Source organism: Esox lucius, chromosome 23, assembly GCF_011004845.1.
Source record: "Esox lucius isolate fEsoLuc1 chromosome 23, fEsoLuc1.pri, whole genome shotgun sequence".
Classification (NCBI taxonomy): Eukaryota; Metazoa; Chordata; class Actinopteri; order Esociformes; family Esocidae; genus Esox; species Esox lucius.
This window is the reverse complement of record NC_047591.1, coordinates 16,083,580-16,105,482: the sequence shown is the minus strand read 5'-3', so window position 1 is coordinate 16,105,482 and position 21,903 is coordinate 16,083,580. Positions and strand designations below refer to the sequence as shown.

General features: G+C 45.1%; 1 protein-coding gene across 1 annotated transcript in view; it reads left to right on the top strand.

The window, feature by feature from the left end:
- The window catches only part of snd1 (staphylococcal nuclease and tudor domain containing 1), a 182,970-nt gene that overhangs the window by 61,515 nt on the left and 99,552 nt on the right, over positions 1–21,903 (top strand). The window contains exon 16 of the mRNA XM_010887370.5: positions 754–863. Within this exon, the coding sequence (XP_010885672.3) occupies positions 754–863 (110 nt within the window). The remainder of the gene's footprint in view (positions 1–753; positions 864–21,903) is intronic.

The window sequence follows — 21,903 nt, the reverse complement described above, 5'->3', positions numbered from 1 at the left end:
CACACCGCCTGGTTTTCTACTGACTACTGTACTTGTGAGGACATGGTTCTCAGTATAAAAGACACACACCACAACACACGTACACACACACACTTCTGCTTGTCAGGTGCGCGTAATTGGGCAAACACTCAAACAACTCTATGAAACACAAATCATCCCTCCATCCCTCCCTCTAATCCGCTCCCCGTTAAAAAGACCCACTACGGTTGATGGTCGTGAATAGCAAGGTCAGAGGTCGGGCAAACAAAGGATAAAGCCGCCATTGAAACACACAGCCATTCAGAGGGTGTTAACTGTTAACTGGACCTGACCGCAGAGAGGAAAAACACTCAGGATTGTCTCGCAGGATTGTCCTCTTTATCCACCGTCATTTCCGGACTCAACTCGTCTCTATTAGTGTCAAGGTCATCTGACCTGTCATGGTGCCTGGGTTTATCCTACAGGTCCTGACCCAGGGTCCTTATGGCCTTCAAACAAATGTCCCATTTATATATGTTTTAAAATCTTTTTGTTGTTGTCGATGTTTCCATGTGGCTAGTAGGAAACGGTGGCAGGCAGATGTAGGAAACGGTGGCAGGCAGATGTAGACATGATAGGGGACCGACTCCTGTCACCATGAGGACCACATGTGTTGTCCACATTCTGACCCTGGGTTCATTATCGGGGTGACTTGCAGTTAATTGTCTGTGGTGTGTGCTCGTTCTGTTTTAATTGGCTTCTGTTCTGACCCCGTGACTTCTCTTCTGCATCCAGGTATCGAGTGTCCACGCGGCTCAAGAAACATCCCAGGCAACACACAAGTGGCCGAGCCCTTCAGCGATGAAGCTATGGCCTTCACCAAGGAGCTGGTGCTGCAGAGAGAGGTCAGAGCAGCACGTGTTATTGCTTTGGTTTCTTTGAATGGCGTTTTTATTTGAGCGTGCATGTTTAGCTGGGTTGGTGGTTGCTGATTTTGGACTTCGGACCTGGAGTTTCCTTTGAGCTTATTTTGGGGTCATGTTTGAGCTCAATTTCGGTTGGTCTTTGGAGCTGTGCTTCCTGGTTTTCTTGTCACATCCCATCCTCCGGTGGTTGTTCGAGGTGTTATGTGACCGGAGAGCGAGCCTGTTCTCTCTCATCCATTTACTTCATGTCCCTTTGACCGTACATCCCTTTCTGATCCGCTGCGGTGAGAAGATTAGGGCTTCCAGTCCGTCGCTTAACTAAATCCATAAAGGCCTAGTTCAGTACTGTCCTATTAGTCCTGGCTGTAACCCTGATGTAGCACAGCTGCTTCTAACAACTGGGCTCGCAGAGAACGTATCAGACGGTCGATCTCCAGGGACCGGGTTGGGCGGTAGATGGGGAGACGAACTGGAAGCCTGTCAGTTAGCCAACTCAACCCTGGTATTGACCCACTGTCTGTTAGACCTAGGAACTTCCGTTGGCCTGGCCTGGTCCATTTTCTGGTTCCTCTAATTCAAGGTCAGTTTGATATCTCATCTTTTTAAGAATGCAGGCTCAGATTTGGTGCACGTAAGCTGGTCCTGGATCAGAACATCTCTCCTGATCCGCCCCGGGTCTGCACCGCTGTCCCTTTTTATTCACACGTTCAACCGAATTAAAGTCTCCTCTAAATCCAAGGGCGTCTCCTTCGGCGCTGCTCCGTTCCCCCCGGTCACTCCTGGAGGGTTCCGCGGGCAGCTCACGTCCCACAATCCTTTGTGCCCCCCTTATTCTCATGGAAATAGGCTTTGGGGCTTGGGATTTTGGCTGAAGTTGAGCTGAAGTGTAGCATGTGTGGGATGAGCTGAGCCAGCCAGATTCCTGCTCTAGATTCGTAAGTGTAAAGCTTATGGACCCACGCGCTGACGGACCCATGCCCAGGCTCTCACGTGGGGATGTGGAAGGCTAAAATGGCTGGCTAGCTTGCCATGTAACGCTATGGGAGAAGACTCTTCGTTGCTTTAATAAAATAACAATAACATTTTGATCTGCTACCGGCTCATTGTGAATGAGAGGGTCCGGCGATGGTGCCATGTTTTCGAAAGGTTCTTAACCGTGCGCATAGATTCTCAGAGTGAAGCTCGTGTCCGCCTTATCTTTGCACTTCAGTCGAGTCATCGCTTTTTCCACGTCTCTGTGTGTTAGCAGCCGAGGGAGAGGCATTTAAAGAGATCAACCACTGCACGGCCACTGCTGCTGCTTCTACTGCCTTCAGCTACCGGCTGTGGCTAATGTACTCTCACTGCCCAGGCTAATTGGACAGGAAGGGAGGGAGTGGGGGGAGGAACCCCTGCTTGATTGAGAGAAACACTGCCCTTTCAACCTCAAAATGAGGGCCTGGATTACCATTTCAACCGTTAATCCCACCAGAGGTCAATAACTGTAGTCTTTTTACATTTTTTATGAAGTGACCTCAGCCTTTCAGGTGCGCAGCCGGTCATTTGCGCCGGGGGATGCACTTCTCACGCTAGGTTTAGATTATTTTTTTCCTCTTAAACAATTGTTTGTTTGCGAGGTGGTAAGTGATGGATGATCCTGTGAGTGGAGTGCACCTTGAAGGTTTGAAGCTCCTCTGCGTTCAGTGGTCTGCTTTTTGCTGAATAGGTTTGAATTTTATCCAGAGGGAGTTCTCCATAGGCATTTCCACCAGTGTTTATGTTTTGCGGATTCAGACTGTCTGGGGATTTCAACTTCAAGGCCCTGTGTGTTCCCAACTGACAGCACGTCAAACATTATTCTCTCTCTCGCTCTTGTATTTCTCTCCTCCCTCCCTCCCTCCCATCTTCTTTCCCTCCCTCCCTTCTCCTCTCTTCTCTCGCTATCTCTCCCCTCTCATCTTTTATCTCCCCTCTCCTTTCTTCTCGATCTGTTCTCTCCTCTCCGTCCTCTCTCATCCTTTGAGTAATTCTGTGTTAGCGGCGTCTTGACGGCTGGTATGTTGTGGTGTCATCACACTCCCCTTTAATGTTCTCTCTCGGTCTGTCTCTTAGGCTGCTCCAGCGTCCTCTTAATTTCTCCTGATGCAGACACGCATAATTAAAGTGGCGCGCGTGGAGAGGAGCAGCCCTGATTTCTGCCACTCTATTTTTAAATCTCCCTTTTGCTCCCTACGTCTTTGTGTCTTTCCCTCCCTCTTCCTGATCCCAGACTTGCTCTCTCCCTCTGCGCCCTTTAAAATAGCTCCACAGTATTCCTGTGGAAAGGAATTCATATACAGACAATATAAGTTTTGTCTTTTGATCTGTACCTTTTTATACCCGAGGTGCGTTGTCTGCGTACGTTTTCATATTTTTATTTTCCATTTCTCTTTATGTCACGCCAAGGTGGGTTCTTGTTGGCAATATGTTTGCTGTAATAGACATAAATTGGATTGAATGCAGAGCGTTAGTGTTGTGAGGAACAGAGCAGTGGAAACAACATGCATCATGAGGTATAGCAAACAGGAAGCTAATGGTCATTACAATAATAGCATTTCTTTTTAGAATATCTTTGTTTAATAGTCACACTGAGACCAAGATATCTTTTTTATAGATGAGCCCGATTTACAAGATACATAAAAAAAAAACATCAAAGGCAAATAAAACAAAGGAAAGGGATAAACAAACATATCAACACGAAGGTCCCACATCAATCTTTTGGAATTGCCCTAGAGGCACCAACACATCCATTAAAAACTATTCCAGAAATACACTACAACCTATCTGAAAACTGATTTCCCAGCTGGGTGGAGACTGAAGGGACACGCGGTATTACGTTTTCTGGAGGTAGTACAGTAACTTTTACCTCAGTGGCTGATTAATAATGTTATGTACAGCAATCATTTCTGTATGAGTGCCTTTCATATACTGTCACCGGCCTGTCCATTAGGCAATATAGGCGGTCGCCTAGGGCCCCACCTTTCAAGGGGGGCCCCCAATCTTATGACATTCATAATAAATATTTTATTAATAATGTTACTAAAAGCTCGGGTGAGCACTTTTAGACGAATCATTGCGTGGACCTCACTAAACATGATACAGTTCAGAAAGACGGTAGCTACAAAAATACCCGGACCCACTACATACATTAAAAGGATAGCTCTGTAGGCTATAGTTCATACATGACAAATTTCAGAAAAAGATGATAAATACATAAGAATAGAATGAATAAAATACGAAAACATAAGAAATATACACAGTAGCGCGTCACACACTAATTTGCATAATGCCGCCCGTGATATAGTGGGAGACCTCGAGTACCGCAATTATCACAGTATTCACACACACATGGACTCCACCACACTTCTCTCCAAAATGCTCACTTTTTAGAAACAAGAGACTTTAGTAATGCTTAGTTGCTTAGGCCTATATATTAGGCATTTAGCATGACAAAAATGTGCTGTCAAAAATAACATACCAAATATTATAATCTCTATGGTAATATCGACTTCACATATTTGGATTGCCTCTTGTCTGTCATAACGTCACGAAGTCTCGTCAGAGTCGAAGTCATGTCAGCAACTCCGCTATGCTTTTTAGTTAATTGAATTGAAATCAGAATTTTAATAGAAATGCCATCCAAATGCCATCTGTCTGGTGCTGAGAAGAGGAAGGGAAAAAGTGTAGGCTGTTGCTACACTTAATACACATTTATAAACTTAAATATTGAAATTGTCGTCTCATATACGTTCTCTTCCTTCATAAATTTGTAATAATTTTTTTTTACTCGAGTGGGGCCAATTTTCATGATCTTGCCTAGGGCCACACAACCCCACGGGCCGGCACTGCCCTTGATAAACATCAGCATTAAATGCATGGAATGAACACAGGTGTATTATGAGCCTTATTGGTATTTTACAATATTTGGAATGTAATGCCCTTCATTAATGAGTCAACAATGTCAGTCAGAATGAATAAACTTCTCAAATTATAAATGTATATCCCTAAACAATGTGTTAATATGATTGACACCTTTATTTTCTCTACTTTGTGCTTCCTTTTGGAATTGTAACAGCTCTGAGCTTTTTTCTGTGGATTTGCCAAGTCAGTATAATCTGTTGCTATGGGCAACAGGGCAAGGTTATTGGCTAGCTTGCTAGCTTGTTATCTATTTAGTTTTTTTTTCCTTTATTGTCCGATTTATGTAGAACAACAAGTCACTAGTCACAAGAATTACTGAACCAATTTTAAGAATAAGGGAGTACATTTGCTGATAATTGTTTTTAGGCTGATACCAAGATAAAACCCAAACTCAATAAACATAACATTTTATATATTTTTCGGGGTTATTTGACACAGGTAATGGGTCACATGGGACGTGTTAATTTTGAAATGCATAGTCCGACTTTATATCATAGCTACTTTTCTTAGGTTTTGAAGCTAATGAACAGTAGCATGCTGACTAACGATGTAGCAGAGTCTGCGAATTGAACCTCATAATAAACAATGGTGAATAAGCTCAAAGTTGAAGGTATGCCCAGAGTGCTGCTCCTATAAACAGTTATTATAACCAGTTATTACATATGGTGTTGATACTTACCTTGAATTACTTTTTAATGTAGTGGGACCACAACCAGAACAATTAAGTTGCCAATTATCAGATTATTCAACTGGATTATATGGATGTATTCTCTAGGCCACATATTCTCTAGATCATATTTCTGTTGTTTATGTGGGTGAATTTTTTTAATTTTTTTTAATGCAGCAGTTTGCTTAACAATGCTAGCTGATCAAAATGAGCTACTTCAAAGAGAACATGTAGCCTGGCAGGAGGAGTAATATTCCTATGTTTATGGCTGAATGAAATAATTCATTTGTCAGTCTCCTGTAGTTGGTCAGCTTGCTTTGTCATCAGTAAGTAGCGACCTGTGAACTCCAACGTCACCCCTCTACAGTGGTGTATACGTTTTGATATCAGTAAGTAGCGACCTGTGAACTCCAACATCACCCCTCTACAGTGGTGTATACGTTTTGATATCAGTAAGTAGCGACCTGTGAACTCCAACATCACCCCTCTACAGTGGTGTATAAGTTTTGATATCAGTAAGTAGCGACCTGTGAACTCCAACATCACCCCTCTATAGTGGTGTATACGTTTTGAGCAACACATTCTGTTAACAGTGCAGAGATCCATGGAGGGTAACTATGGGGATGTTGTCCTACATTATGTTACCTCAAAATGTGGCACCAGACAGCGATGTTCACCTGTCTCCGCTCTAGCGCTCTGTGTGTCTCCGCTCTAGCGCTCTGTGTGTCTCCGCTCTAGCGCTCTGTGTGTCTCCGCTCTAGCGCTCTGTGTGTCTCCGCTCTAGCGCTCTGTGTGTCTCCGCTCTAGCGCTCTGTGTGTCTCCGCTCTAGCGCTCTGTGTGTCTCCGCTCTAGCGCTCTGCGTGTCTCCGCTCTAGCGCTCTGCGTGTCTCCGCTCTAGCGCTCTGCGTCTCTCCGCTCTAGCGCTCTGCGTCTCTCCGCTCTAGCGCTCTGCGTCTCTCCGCTCTAGCGCTCTGCGTCTCTCCGCTCTAGCGCTCTGCGTCTCTCCGCTCTAGCGCTCTTTCTGTCCATGCTGTCATTAGCTAGCATAGCAGACTTAAAGAAACAAATTGCTGTGTTCCTCATTTCTGTTTTTAAATAACATTTATTCTGTATAAAATGTTTTATGCGGATCAGTCATAAGGTAGTGGGTAGTGTTTTAATGTCATGAATGTGATTGAAAATTGCAAGAAATAATTTATTCCGTTATCCTTTCATTGTTTATTTGTGAATCATTTGGCACTTGCTAACGTAGAGAAGGAGCTAATTAGGGGTTCAGTTTGTGTTCAATTTTTAAGAGTAGAGGCTGTTACACACATGTAAGTTATATCCCTGTAATATAAAGCAGTTTTGTGTTTCTTCTAATAAAGTGTAATAGAAATCTAGTCAGCTTGTTTTTTCCTAAGGGTTCCATTGCTGGCCTAGCAAATCCCAGAGGCGGTCTAGGTGAAAAATCTGTACTTGAGCAAGACAGTTAACCCTAACCCTCTGAATAATAGTCTGCTGAATTACTAATGTAAATATAAATGATGAGAATTGCATGCGTTCAAAAAAAAGATTGAAGTAGTCATTTCTAAATGGTTTCTGTTCTGCATTCCTTTAGTCACAATAGGCTGAGTTTGGTCAATCTGGTGTTCCAGGACCCACATGCTGGTCTAGGTAACCAGCTCAGCAGAGCTGAACCATCAGCTTTATTAAACACTCTTTTGTGGGTTGATTAACAGTGTGACACAATTGAGTTTGTCATTCTAAAATCAGAAAATATCATGCACAGCCAATGATTTTGCAGTTTTCAAAAACCATAATGAATTACTTTGGAAATACCGTTGCCAGTCAGAAAAAGCTTGTCTGTGCATTCACCAGTCATTATCGAGTTGTAGCTGGACAAGAGAATTTAAAGATCCGGCTGTGATTATCAACGCTCTAGCCTCGCCCTCATGCAGAATGTAATGGAATAAGAGCGGATTTACATGTCTCCCCAAATAAATGTCATACATTTCAAATCTGGCTTATAACGCAGGTAATTGTGGTGCTGCCTACAACTGTTGTCTAGCATTGTCTCATTTTCTGAGGGATTTGTTTTGCGTAAACAGCCTTTGGCTTTGTAGGTTGAGGGGTTTTAGAGTGTAATACCTATTGTGAGGTTTACCTTGCGGTGACTGGGTTATGGAACAATTCCATTTTAACTACCTTTACCGACTCAAGTCATACTCACTTTCCAGAGTGACTCAGTTGTTAATTTGACCCGACAGCTGCAGTTGGTTAGCGGGCTTAATCCTGGATCTTCCGGGCTGTATCAGGATACCACTGATGAAAATGGAATGGTATTATTGATTGCATATGTGGCGCAAGACCGCATCCGCGTCATTGATTATTTAAGGTTATCGACGAACAACGTTTGACTGAACTTTTCACTCCCATGGTTCTTTTCCACTCTCTCTATTGTCCTTCTTCCTGTTTCATCTCTACCAGTTATGTGGTCTGTTGATCATGTAATGTCATCATAGTAGGTCCCACACATCCCAGATCTGAATGGACATCTCGCGCGGTCGTGGGTCTGGCACAGTCTGTCCTCACGTCCACCCATCGGTCAGCGACAGCGGCTTGCCCGTCCGTGCGTTAAAACGGTCAAAGGGAGACGGTCGTCCCAAGCTGGCAAACAGGTTGGCAAAGCCTGACAGGACAGGCTGGAGATATGGGTGGGTGTGCAGGCGTGGGGGGGGGATGACTCATGTGGCCCGCATGGCAACACACACACGCGCACACACACACACTTTGTCAAATGTCGCACCACAGATGCCACAGATTGCTGGGCACAGAAGGCTGGGCTACTTCATAAGCCTTAACGCTCTGTTTCTGATTGGTCTCCCCGCAGGGTCCTTGGTTTTGGCTTTGTATTGTGTGTGTCTAATCGGCAATCCCTTGATTTGCCACGTCAGGTGGGTTAGTTCTGAGATGGAAATCATGTAGGTCTTGTCTGTGGACAGTATGGCTATGACATTAAAGTTCTTAGCCATACATTCATGAGCCAGTGTGTTATGCACTTTCACCAGACAGTGTGAGGCAGAACGGTCTTAATTCCTCGGTTTGTTTGAGGTGTTTCCTGATCACACTGCTAAGGGCTGTGAAGTGCCTACTTCGTATATTTTCAGTTCTTAAATGTCTGTTTTGCCTCTAACACCCCCCAACGCCGTATTGGGTTTGTCCTTCGTTGGGCACTGGCCATTGATTTCCGTTCATTTCTGAATTATTTGGTGTGAGATTTCCAATCGCTCTCCTGCTTCCATCTTCCTTTATCTGTTCGTTCTATTGTTCTGGGTGCGTGTGCGCGTGCGTGCATGCGTGCGTGCGTGTGTGAGTTGATTAATATGTTCAGCACTTTCAGAACATTTGTGTATTCATTTAGTCATGCCTCTGTGAGCTAACATGCTTGATTCAGAGCGAGCGTGTGTGTGTGTGCGTGTGTGTAGCTAGACAATAGAATGGCCTCTGGGTCACTCAGAATTCTTCCTTGGGCCAGTTCTTGTGTTGGGTTTTTTTGAAATGTAAATTGTGGGTGGTTGAAAGCAGCAGCACTGTTGGGCAACAACTTGACCATCCATTGGTGTGAGCCCTGCTCTACTCCATACACTGTGTTTCTGTGAAGGCACGCAATAATGGGCTTGTTCACTCAACAGTCACGGTTGTGTTGATGTGAATAGATTGGCTATAATTAGGCAGATTAGCTCTGCGCTGTGACCTTTTATGATTCATAATGCATTATGAATGGTCACGCTGATAACCTTACCTAAACAAGTGTATACACACACACAGGTTTGTATGGCTATCCTCATGGGGACCAGAAAATAGAAATTGCAATGCTCCCTTGCCCTAATCTTAACCCCTAAACCTAACCATATCCCTTACCCTAACCTTAAACTAACCCTAATGTAACCTTAACCTTTATGATGTAACATGTATGCCTTAAGTTTACCTAGATTTAATGCCTAATCTTAACCCTGAACTTAACCAAAAATGCCTGGACCAATTCTAACTCTAAAATGAATTGTAAGTTTGGCCCTAATCCTAAAACCTGAGCCGGAAATTGACTTTTGCCTCACGCGGACCGGCAAAAGGTCCCCATGAGTCTTATTGTTTCTAGTTTTACCATACTCATTGATACATTTGGTCCCCATGACTATAGTTAGACCTAAAACAGTCCCTTCTAACTGTGTGTGTGTGTTTGTGTTGCTCTATGCTAAAGATGCTGGCTGTAGCTGAATCATCTTTGTGTGTTACCCTTCATGTCAAGGGCACTGCACCATGAACCACATCAATGATGTAAATAATATATGTCCTGATGCAGGTGTGTCTTCCTCTGTTGTGCCCCGTCTGCTTCTCTGTCGCTATAATGCTCCACTTTCTGCCTCTGTGTTTCTCCAGTCTCTTTTTGATTGCGTGTTAATAGATTTGGCTGTTCTCCTGTCCTTCTCTTCCTTGTCTTCGCCTTTTGGGTTTCTTTCCAGTCATGTAGGTTCACTGAATTTCTGTCACCTGGGCTCACTTTTCCACCTTGCTTTTTTTTGGTGCACTTTCTATTGTCTCATCCACCCCCTTCTGTCTCTCCTCTAGCTCTCTCTGTGTGTGTGTCTCTCCTCTAGCTCTCTCTGTGTGTGTGTCTCTCCTCTAGCTCTCTCTGTGTGTGTGTCTCTCCTCTAGCTCTCTCTCTGTGTGTGTCTCTCCTCTAGCTCTCTCTCTGTGTGTGTCTCTCCTCTAGCTCTCTCTCTGTGTGTGTCTCTCCTCTAGCTCTCTCTCTCTGTGTGTCTCTCCTCTAGCTCTCTCTCTGTGTGTGTCTCTCCTCTAGCTCTCTCTCTGTGTGTGTCTCTCCTCTAGCTCTCTCTCTGTGTGTGTCTCTCCTCTAGCTCCCTCTCTGTGTGTGTCTCTCCTCTAGCTCTCTCTGTGTGTGTCTCTCTCCTCTAGCTCTCTCTCTGTGTGTGTCTCTCCTCCATCTCTCAGTCTCTGTCCATGCTGTCATTACCTAGCATAACAGACCTAAAGAAGTGCCTGAGCAGTGTTCCTCATTTCTGTTTTTAGGGAATATGAAGCTAGTTAGAAGATACTTCAATCCATTTATTCCAGATTGTTCTGGTTTTTGGCGCCTCCAGGAAGGGTGATACTGGCTGTACAGTGTGTTGCTAAGTGACTGGCTTAAGTGGGGCTACTTCTGGGTCCCTACAGAAAGAGGCTGTTATCGAGAGCTCTCTTCTCTTCCCTCCATCTCTTTCTTTGTCCTTAGCTTTTGCTCTCTTTGTTCTGCGGTTTATTTATCTGTAAACCTATCTTTAGACAAGTCTCCTTTATCTCAAAACAGGTTTTATAAACACATTTCCAAGAAGCAGATATGCTATTTTTCCAAGCCCCATGGACACCTCCCTCCTCGTAGTGGTCAATGGTTGTTTCTGGACATGTCTGCTGCACTTCCCTGAGTGGTTGGCGTAAAGTTAGGAAGTGTTTCATTGCCGTGTGGTCCCTGCTGCTGATGTACCGAACACGTCCCTGCTGATTACCACACACCCAGCATCCACCTCTGCCGGTGCCACCCATAATGCCCTCACAGATGCTATTGTTATTAATTAGCTTTGAACAGTCCCAACTGTTTAGAAAATTTGCGAAGAGATTCACAAGGGAGGACTGTGAGGGGGGTCGGGGAGAGGGTTGGACAGACGGCCTAGGAACTGCAGTTTTGGAAACCGACACACACCCACACACACACACGTTGCATCTCCAGCGAAGTCTGTGCTGTTGATGAAGAGTGATCATAACCGGGTTGTGTTGGGCCTCTGCTGTGTGTTTGACCAGAAGAGCTGGACTCACCTCTGAATTATGGATGAGATGCCTCTCTGTCATCCTCCTTTCATTATCGTCCTCCTTCTGCTACTCCCTACTCCTCTCTCTCTCCACCTCTTTCCCTCCCCACGTCTCTCCCTCCTTTTCTCCCCCCACGTCTCCGTCTCTCTCTCTCTCTCTCCCCGTCTCTCTCCGTCATCTCTCAGTTCATTCACAACCTGGTTGAAGTTCCCTGCTCATTTTTAGTCCCAAATATGTGTAAGCGTATTTACGTATCGCTCTCCATCTCTTACCATGTCTGTCTCCCCCTCTCCCACATCCCCTTTCACTGTGTTTCTCTCTCTTCACCTCTCCATTACCTCCCACTCATTGTCTTAATATTGCACCCTACTCAGAATTAGTGAGGCTTAATCTTTTAATCTATGCTATTGAATTGCCTTGTTGAAGCAAGAACTTTGGCTTGTTGTCTTTTATTGTGGAAACTTTGCAATAATAATTCCTTTCTAGGAAGGGGAGTGACTCATAGATCGTTGACAGTTCTTCCACAGCTGACATGTGCCTGGCCTCTAATAAGACAGTCGTGTACATTTGTCTGTCTTTAACGGATATAATTTGCTGTGTGTGATTCAGAGAGGTCATTTAACGGGATCCTTTTTGTGGAATGGGCGATGGTTCCCATGACAACTGTGGTTGTTGTGTGATGGCAGGATCCTGGCGAGGGCACATGCAGGCTGTTCAAAACACACACACACACATACAGGACAGCTGTCACCCTGAAAACGGTCCACCTGTCCCTCTCTTGTCTCTCTCCTGCTCTGTGTCCCTCCCCCTCTCTCCAGTCCCCTCCATCTCGCTCCCCCAATCTCTGTCTCTTTTGGCTCACTTCCAGGGTTGCCATGTTGGCAACCTGTGTGCTATAGGTGAGGTCCAGCCCTCCCCTTTTCCCACTTCCTGTTGGTGCTGCAGATTCTCAATGTTTTCTGTCCTACCATCTGGGCCAGCATTGCCTTCCCCCGTTTCACATGGACCTGTCATCTTATTGAGTTGTCAGCCGTCTGGCTGGCTGGCTCCTGCGGTGTCCAGGTTACAGGCCCAGTCAGCCGTCAGAAACACACCTATGTAGGTAAGTGTGTGTCGGTTCTGTCAGACAGTCTGTCAGCTTTATTAGATTGTGTGCGTGTGCGTGCATGCGTGTGCATCCTTTCGGTTTTGTGGCTTTGAAAGTAGAATTAAATAGGGAGAGGTAGTCAGTTATCAGGCACCTGCCTAACCCAGCACAACGGTTGACCTGTCCATTCTGCCCCCCCAAACACACACACACACACACACACACCTCCTCCACCTCTCTGGAGTTTAAACGGGAGGCAGCCTGGAGGAAGGAAGAATCCCTTGCCAGGACAGGGAACATATAGAGCTGACAGGACTTTAGAGACTGGACAGGAGTTAGAGGACGGTATCTATGTGGGTGAGTCAGAAATACTCTATATAGCCAGCCTGTCCCTCTGCCACTTACTACTCTTCTCTCAGGGCCGCTAGTGAATATGAGATGACACATACTAATGGCCCCAAAAGATTTATATAGTAGAAATAGATATAAAATTGTCAATGAAACTATTGTTGCCCAAATTAAATACATATATACTATGGGGTAAATGTTTCCCAGTGTAATGAGAATTGAATGCCTTTTTTCAAGAAATGTCTGGTCAAGTTGGCAGGGCACTGTTTGCTGTATTCCGACGCACATTGTCTTCACTGGCACATTGTCTTCACTGACTACATATGTTTATTTCACTATATAACTTTTTCCTTTGTATATGTGTTTTGGAGCTTCTTTTTTCTTTCATGAGCGTACAGTGAAGGCTATTAGATTTTTCAGCCTGTTGGCCTAGAGCTCTATGATGATGACGTAAAATAATGAATGAACGGGTTCTAGATAGGGATGGGCACGGATAGTGGAAAATTTGAATACCCGAATGTTTAGTATTCGAGTACTGTGTGTGTGTGTATTCAATTAAATAGACTTGAAATATATTAAGTACCTTTAAAAATTCGAATAAAAAATGTGTACATATAACGATATACCATGACATTTAAATAAAAGTATACCGTTTTAAGTAGTTTTTATAACATGCGCACCTTCACACGCGTTGGTTGTTTCCATTCCTCAGTCAAAGTGGTAGTAGTGAGGTCGGGCCCAGTCAGTCAGAATGACGCAATATATACTTCTTACCCTACTGTTAGCAAGTGGATGAAAGTTAACTAATTCAAGGGAATATGGAATATATTTACTGAATTAATGTTTCCTCCGGAAAAAATATTTGGCCACAAAACGCTACGTAAAGTTCAGCTGTGGAATCGAAATGCGGTTGAGAGCGCAGAAAACGGTGAGTTAAGCAATTAGCATATGCCTAGCTTAGCTATAGCTTCTCTAGACACTTCCATCCAATAATCTCAATGTTGTGTGTTGATTAATATTGTCTACTAATTCTGTAGTTTTGCGTGTCAACCACACGGCTTCCTCCATACACGCATTCGCTTTTTTGTTACACGAACGGTCACTGAGCAGATGTTATATGAGAACAACACCCGGTCCTTCGCGCATTATGTAGTAGCTCTCATGTCGTATCGGTCGTTTTTAAAAACATGTATTTCGGTTAACCAAATACTATTCGAATAACAAGACATACTATTAGTAAAATATGGGCCAATGCACATACGTAGTTCAAGAGCACTATGATGATGACAAGTAAAATAATGAAAGGGTTCTCCCTTTGAGTTTAAGCCAGGGATGCTGAATTGCCTCTTTGGATGGGATTTCTGAAGGAAGACCAGGGGTTTCATATATTTCCAGCAAAAGCAAGCATCAGGTGTCCTCTCAGGTCATACTGTCTGATGGCTTGGCTTGATCTGTCGTCAAGCTTACATCCTTGGGCCGACTCACTTCTGTGTGCATTAATGATTTTGTGCTTTAACTCTCTGATCCGCCGTTATGCCGTCAACACCGTCTTGTATACACATTATCTCTTTTTGCAGACAGTGCTGACCATCCTGCAATGTGACATCCAGTGGGCCTTCTTTGACTACCCGTCCTCATGCTTTTCAGTGGGAACCTAAAGCCCACACCTGGCCCATTCGTCTGTCAGTCCTCCACCACGAGTGACTATAATGATTTACAAAAGACTCCAAGTAGCCACTTTCATCACTTGCCACTCCTTCAAAACCAAATTGGCAAGCTGCTCTGTAATGAGTGCGTCCCGTTTGGGTTTGTCTTGCTGTTTGTTGTCATTTGATGATTATTTTTTCTTTATGGCGTTAATTTGTATTTTCACTTGTCTTTTTGTGTGTGTTGCATTATCCTGGCCCCCTGATGTGTTGTGCCTTTAGCCAAGGGATCGTGGAAAAGGCATCATTCTCTGTTGAATTACCTGGTTAAGTAACACTCAAATACAAATAAAGTAGGAACAGCAATGAAGCACACTCTGCCATACAGAATAATAATTTACCACAGTGTGCGCGTGATTTACCACACACTCACACACACACACTTTGTTAGCCTGCTAGCTGAGATGTATGAGTAGCTGGGTAGGGCTGGTGTGGGCTCCTGCGGTGTTCATAGTCGGGGACTGTTGTTCATTAACACCCCTCCTGTTGAGGGCCAGGGTAATGGTCATATCATTCACACAGGATGCAGACAAAGGCCCGCTGAACACGGGTCTTATAACAGGAGTGGATTTTAAGCAAATTGGTCTGTGTGTAAGGGAGATTTATGTGTGTGTGAGAGATTTCAGAGCACAAGCGTGCTTGTGATTTCAGAGCGTGTGTATGATTTCAGGGCGTGCAGAGTGCACACATTCAGTGAATATGTGTGTGTGTGTGATTTCTGTGTGTGAGAGAGAGAGAGATTTCAGTGTGTGTATGAGAGAAATTTCACAGTCTGTGTGTGGGAGCGATTTCAGTGTGTGTGTGTACTGTAGTGTTTGTGGGTTGTTTGTTTAGTGCAGGGAGAAGGTCGAGCTGCATACTGATCAATACTTCACAGCAGCAGTTGTCAGTATCCTTGATTAGCGAAGACTCCTACGCACCTCCTTCCCTCCCTCCCCGTGAGTCTGAGTCCACAAGGCAAGGCCATCAGATATAATTGGCACAAGAGAAATTGTATGGCCATTGATTAGGTTGACACACTCCTCCCATTTCAAAGACCCCAAACCTCTTCACAATTCCCCTGGAAGACTAGTAGGCCTGGAGTCATTTGTTCATGACCTAGTACACCCATACACAAACACACTCACTCCTTTCTCTCGTCTCACAGTCCCTACTTGTTGTACAAACCAGCCCATAAAAACATATAGAGGGGGGAAAATATTGCTTCTTCACGCTGCTGGCATTTGCTCAATTACCCTGATGTGGACATTATGAGATGAGCACTCGTAACCATCTCCTGCCAGCCCGCTCACTCTGACTCCCGTGCCTCGCTGTAATGGAACTTATTCACGCCTCGCTAAGACATCCAGAGCCGTCTTCTGTCGGGTGTGAGTTCGGTGTTGGACAGGGCTTGGAGGGGTGGGCTGATACAATCCAGTGCCAGTGCATTTGACGTGTTTTAGTAGATCTGGGCGATATGGAAAATAATCTATATCCAGATGAATAGACCTACTGTATGTGATTAAGATAAATTGTGCGCAAACATTTTGGGAACACCGCTTTCAGTTTGCACCCTGTCTTTTCTTATTACACGCCTGTTTGCCTATTTAGTTAACATGGTGATCCAGCAAATGGCTGCAAATATAAACAAGAGGTCTTGACAAACTATCCCAACTGTAACTTATGGGAAGTTGACAAGGGTGTTAAAACCAATTGGGCTTGTGTCAGAATTTAGTAATAACTTTCCACTTAGAGATTACTTTTTGTTTAATGAAAATTGCTTTTCAAATGTAATAAATTACCCTTATAATACATTTTTTAGAGGTTTTTGAAGTTTGTTAAAAATAAAACCTTGGAATAATTAGTGCTGGAAAGTGATTGTGATTTATTTAACATCTAATACTTAGAAGTAGAGAATGGTGCTATGGCCTACCATTTTTTGGGGTTCTTGTTTTATAGTTCTTGTATTTCTATTGTGACTATTTTGGCTCTGTTATTGGCTCCTTATTTCAATGATCTGATTTTTATCACGTGTACTGTCTGAGTATGGCTCAACTTTATCTATGGTAATCTACTATATTATTGTGAGTAGAATATACAAAACAAGCCCTTTTTTCCCCCCATGAATGCTCCGCTATGTCTTTTGATTAGCCAGTTTGCAACCAATGGAGCGGCTTGGCTCCCGTTTTGACTTCCTGTGTCAGTGGATTATGTGAACACAACTGCTTGGAAGAACAAGTATGGGATTAAGCAACTGATAGAATAGGGCTCTGATTGGGTGCTGTAATCTCTGTATGAATTGCGCAGCGGCGCGGAAGTGTTGAACTCCGCTTGCACCGTAAACACACTATTTTATGTGTGCCGGGACATCCGGTAATTACTGAAAGTTACTGGCACGCTCACAGTGTCTTCGGTATGGGTTTGAAACGCCTGTACACCCCCCCCACTCTTTCAGACCGCTATGAAGTGTGCCGCACGGGAGGTCGGCGTGAGCTATCAGTTCTGTGAATGGTAACGTCAGAACCGCGTCTGCTTTAATGAGACCGCCGCTCTTCCGTTGGCTGGCACACAGACAAGACATGCAGACAGACAGACATGCAGACAGACATACAGACATTTTTTTCTTTCTTTTTTTTTTTTTTAAACAATGCTAATGGAGCCATAAGTTGTAGTGCTGGGATCAGCGTCTCTGGGCCCTGCCAGCAGAGTAGGAGGCAAGGTGTTTGCCAAGTCGTCTGCTTCCACCTCCTCTGGTTCTCCTCCCCTACTCACCCTCTACGCATTCAGTTGACTCGACCAAGTGGATGTTGTGTTTCGTCTATCTGCTAGTGAGTCTGCTGCTGCCACAGGTTCTTGGGCTAGGGAGGCTTATTTATGTCCTGCGTCTCTGCTGGCTTCTGATGCTGTATCGTTATGGATCCTCACCGTATCGGTTGTGTCCGGTAGCCTCTTGGCAGTCCCTGAACAGTGGGATTTTACATGCAGTTGTGCTCCTTTATGGAGCTAATATAATTATCCATTGAACCTGTCTTCTGGCCTCCCCAGTCATTTCACATGTTGCCATTCATTGACTGGCCCAACGTTAGCATCATTTCATCAGTTTGCCGTAATCGCTGTCATCGGTGCTTTCCGCGGTGGCGCACACTACTCCTCTGAAGCAGCCCCCCTCCCAGGGTATTGCTGTGTGAAGAGAAAATGTCAGTTTGACAGCTTGTGCTCTCGGTTCACGCAAGAAAACAACAGATTTAAAAAAAAAAAAAAATGTATGCTTACAATGAAGTAAAAGGGAAGTGAATGCTTTTTATATATAGCCTACACTTTGTGCCAATGAAATGAACATCGCCAAATGCGCCAGTAAATTACAGTGTGCCTGATGAAACCTTTCCCGTTAGGTAATAAATCAGAAAGCAGCATTCCAACTTCCCAAACGTCCATGCAGCCGAGGTGCAAGTGTGCTGCTTATATCAGCAGGTGGTCTCACCACACTTCCATAATGAACATTTGAAGTAGGCTGCTAGTTCCCCCGTGACATCCCCCGTCCGTACATCCTCCCCCCCCCCTGTTCGTCTGAGTCTTGCCACGGGTGTTCCAAGTCTGCAGTAAGTGCCAGATTTTTTGGCTTTATTTGCCAGAAAATGATGCCCCGATTTTTTTTCTTCTCTTTTTCGGATACGCTCAAATTGCTTTCGTGTTTGACCCTTTACTATGAGAAAATGCAAAACCGCCAAAGTAATGGTCCAATATCCGCCGTCAGAATGTGATCACGCATTTTCGCCTTGCCTGATGATGAACAACGAATGAGGTGGAGGAGGAAAATGTCAGGTAGCCTATTGTCATTATTCTTTTTTTGTGTAGCTAAACATATTTAATACAAGCTGCCTAATGTGGCCCGTGTCCTTTGATTTCAGCTCCCAACCTTGTCAGAACATGTCCGTGTTCGCTGAAACGTCAGGTGAATGTTTATGTGAAATTGGGTGCTTGTCTCTTGTTAACTCAGCCTTTTTACCCTATAAAACAATCGCTCTTCACGCCACTTTTTGCTCTCAGTCCTGCGGCCATCAGTCTCCTCAGTAGGGGTTCAATCTCTTTATCAATATTCACTGTGGGGGAGGGGTGGACTGGGGTTAGGTGTTTGTACATCTCTGGCTCATCTGCTGCAGTCGGCAGATTCACAACCGCCCTCCTCCAATAGACAAATACTGATAAACCCTTCACTAATAAAACTTCCAGTGTTGGCAACAAAACATTTTAGACAAACCGCATCCTTCTGCTAACATGCCTCAAGATGCTGCTGGAAGTGGTTGGATGTCCAGTAGGGGGAACTCGGCCCTCTGGTCTGAAGACAAATTCTCTTGATACCCCCAGGGCAGTGAAGGGGACATTGCCCTGCGTAGGATGTCATCTTTCAAAAATACGTTAAACTGGTGTCCTGACACTGCAGTCTCATCTCATGTCACTTATCATAAATCTAGGGGTGTTAAACCCACTTGGCTGCATTTCCAATCAACATTGCACAACTTCCTAATCCGGGTTTCAAACCTCATACTCGCTCTGTCTCTCGCTGTACATACATACCACTGTGTCCCAGTGTCTGTCTTTGTGTACATGTACATTCACCAAGGACAGAAGCCATGTCAGCGAACCCTGGCGTTCCAGCTCCTTCTGGGACCCTCTGCTGTAATTAGAAAAGGCTGTGGGAATGGTTGACTTCTATTACAGAATACATCGGATGTTGTTTTAAGCCCCCCCCCCCCCCCGCCAGCTTTGATGTCCTCTTATTTAATTAGACGCCAACAGGCGTTGGAGAGAATGAGGGATGGATAGACTTGAAGTCTTGTGTAATTAGCAGTGCCCCCTAGGGGTGTTGCAGGGTTGTACATGTTCCTGTCAGTGGTGAACAACAGGACCACCTGAACCACTGTAGTTGCTCCACTTCCATCCACCTGGTGGTGCTTTCTGAAAGTTCGAGTTCCACCGAGTTCATTTCTCGTCTAAAGATGGCTTTAGAGAAGTGCCCTGAATAACTGGGTGTATATAACTGAATAACTCTGTATTATTTTTTCCCAGTGTTTTGCTGGGATTTGGGGGGGTGGTCCTGAGAGCTTTGCTGACTCGACTTTTGTTGAACTGGCTGATTGTGTTTGATGGAGCTGGAGAGAGGTGGCAGTGTGCTGGACTGACGCAAGGTCGCCTTAAATCCGCTCACACACTGCCCAGCCTACATCTCACGTGAACCTTCAAACAGGAGCACACACACAAGCACTGTCAGGATGCCCTTCACTGGGGTTAAATCCGCTTGGAGGCAAAGAACATCATGCCCAACACTAATACCCAGCCGGGTGTGTGTGTTGGGCGTGTTTGTGTGTTGGGCGTGATTGTGTGTTGGGCGTGATTGTGTGTGTGTGTGTTGGGGGGGGGGTGTGTGTGTGTTGGGGGGGTGTGTGTGTGTGTGTGGGTTGGGGGGGGGCTGTGTGGGTTGGGGGGGCTGTGTGGGGTGGGGGGGGCGGTGTGGGTTGGGGGGGGGCGGGGTGTGTTGGGGGGGCGGTTTGTGTTGGGGGGGGGGGTGTTGGGGAGGGGTGGTGTGTGTTGGGGGGGGTGTGTGCGTTTTGTGTTTGGTGTGTACATTTTGGGCCTGGAATCACAAATGTGCTCTTTGCTTTAATCCTGTTATTAATGTGTTACTGTTTCTGAACCCAGCCTCTGTTTTCAGAAGTACATGCTGGCTATCTGTTTTCAGAAGTACATGCTGGCTATCTGCACCCTTATACACTAATCTGCAAGTGTTCATATCTGCAGTTCTGAGTGCTTTATTGACAAATGGCATGCCACCGACTTTTTGGCCCATCACAACAGCCAGTCTTCTCCACCCACCACACACTATTGATTTATTGGCCAGACAAATTAGAACACATCAAAGCCAAGCGTCCCATTTTACATATAGGTGTTTTGTTCTTCTTGCTCACATAAAATTTTGATAAATTGTTAGCTGTATTTCCAACGAGGAGTTTTCAAGGCAGCATTTATTTTCGGCCCATTAAAACTAGCAACTGGGACTGGCGCCTGGACCCTTTTCATAAGTGCTTGCCATTGAATCCTGGATAAGCTCTCTACTTGCTATATCTTAACATACTGAATTGGAATCTTACTTTTTATCACGTACATTAACTGATTATGCACAGATCATTCCAAATGGCCCCACTCTGTAATAAGGACACACGGCTGTGCGAGAGAGAACCCTGTTTCCCATGATGCAGTATGTCACAATGTGCCAGCAAGGTTTCCTGTAGTTCCTGGAAGACTATGACCTCATTAAACTGTTGGAGTGTTAGAGACCCAGGCACACTGCTGTCCGCTGTACAAACCCCAGAACTGATCACACACGTTACTGAATAATCTGGGGTCAGCCATAAAAAAAAATATCTGAGCGTCGCGTTTCTGAGCACACATTTTCAAACCGAAATTCAGTTAATGTCCCCACATCCCTGTCCCCATTTTATTCACTGTGCATTCTCAGAGGACTTGTGACGATGGGAATCTCAGTGTGTTCAACAGTCTCCGGGATAACGTTGGTACATAACCTCTCTGCATTATCTCCTGGCAACTTACACTCCACGATCTACGTCTCGCGCCTCTGCCCAGTCTCAGTGCAGAGAAAAAATTATGCCCTTAAGAATCTGTCCACCTTAAGCAGTTCTCTGTATACCAAACAGGGTTTTGCGTGGTGTTTTTGTGGGGGTTAATGAGTGTCAGTCAGGATGAATTGCTGTTATTTGATGTTAATGTTCACGTTGTTCCCAGTGCCCGATGTTAATGACATGCAGGCGACATGCAGACAGCTTTGGGTAGTCGTCCCCGCTGGGGTTTAAAGTGAACTCTGAATCTTCCCGAGCTGTCTTGACTTTAACGCCCACATTGGACATTTGAACCAAATATGATGGTGAAATGTGTTCCCCAATCCAGTGCGACGACCAGGTGGGAGTGGACCAAGCTGAAACTGTGTTCTGCATTGTCGCCTCGATCTCTGCCCTCCCTCCAGAGGTGCCGTTTCCTCCCCAACACACTGAAGCAGGGTGGCTTTGATATCTGACTAGTATCTGTGTTGTCAAAGTTTCAGTCTGGTGCTCCCTCTGCGGTTTTGTCCGGCCCGCTCCCCGCCACGCCGCGCCAAGTTGCCGCTCCTTCCTACCTCTCCTCTGCCTCCAACCCAGCCCCCGCTGGGTCCGGTTTGAACCGATTCTGCTCCTTCCTCTTCCCGGTATTTTGCTCTCTGTATCTTTCTCAATCTGTCTCTTTCTCTCCCTTTACCCCCCCCCCCCCCCCCAGTGTGCAATTAACATGTTCTGAAATGGCTGGCCCTGCCGAGCAGCAGTGCTAGTACTACGAGCGGTGGTGTGTTGGAGGCAGCAGCTAAAAATGTCTGAAGAAAATCCATTCTGCTACAACCGGGG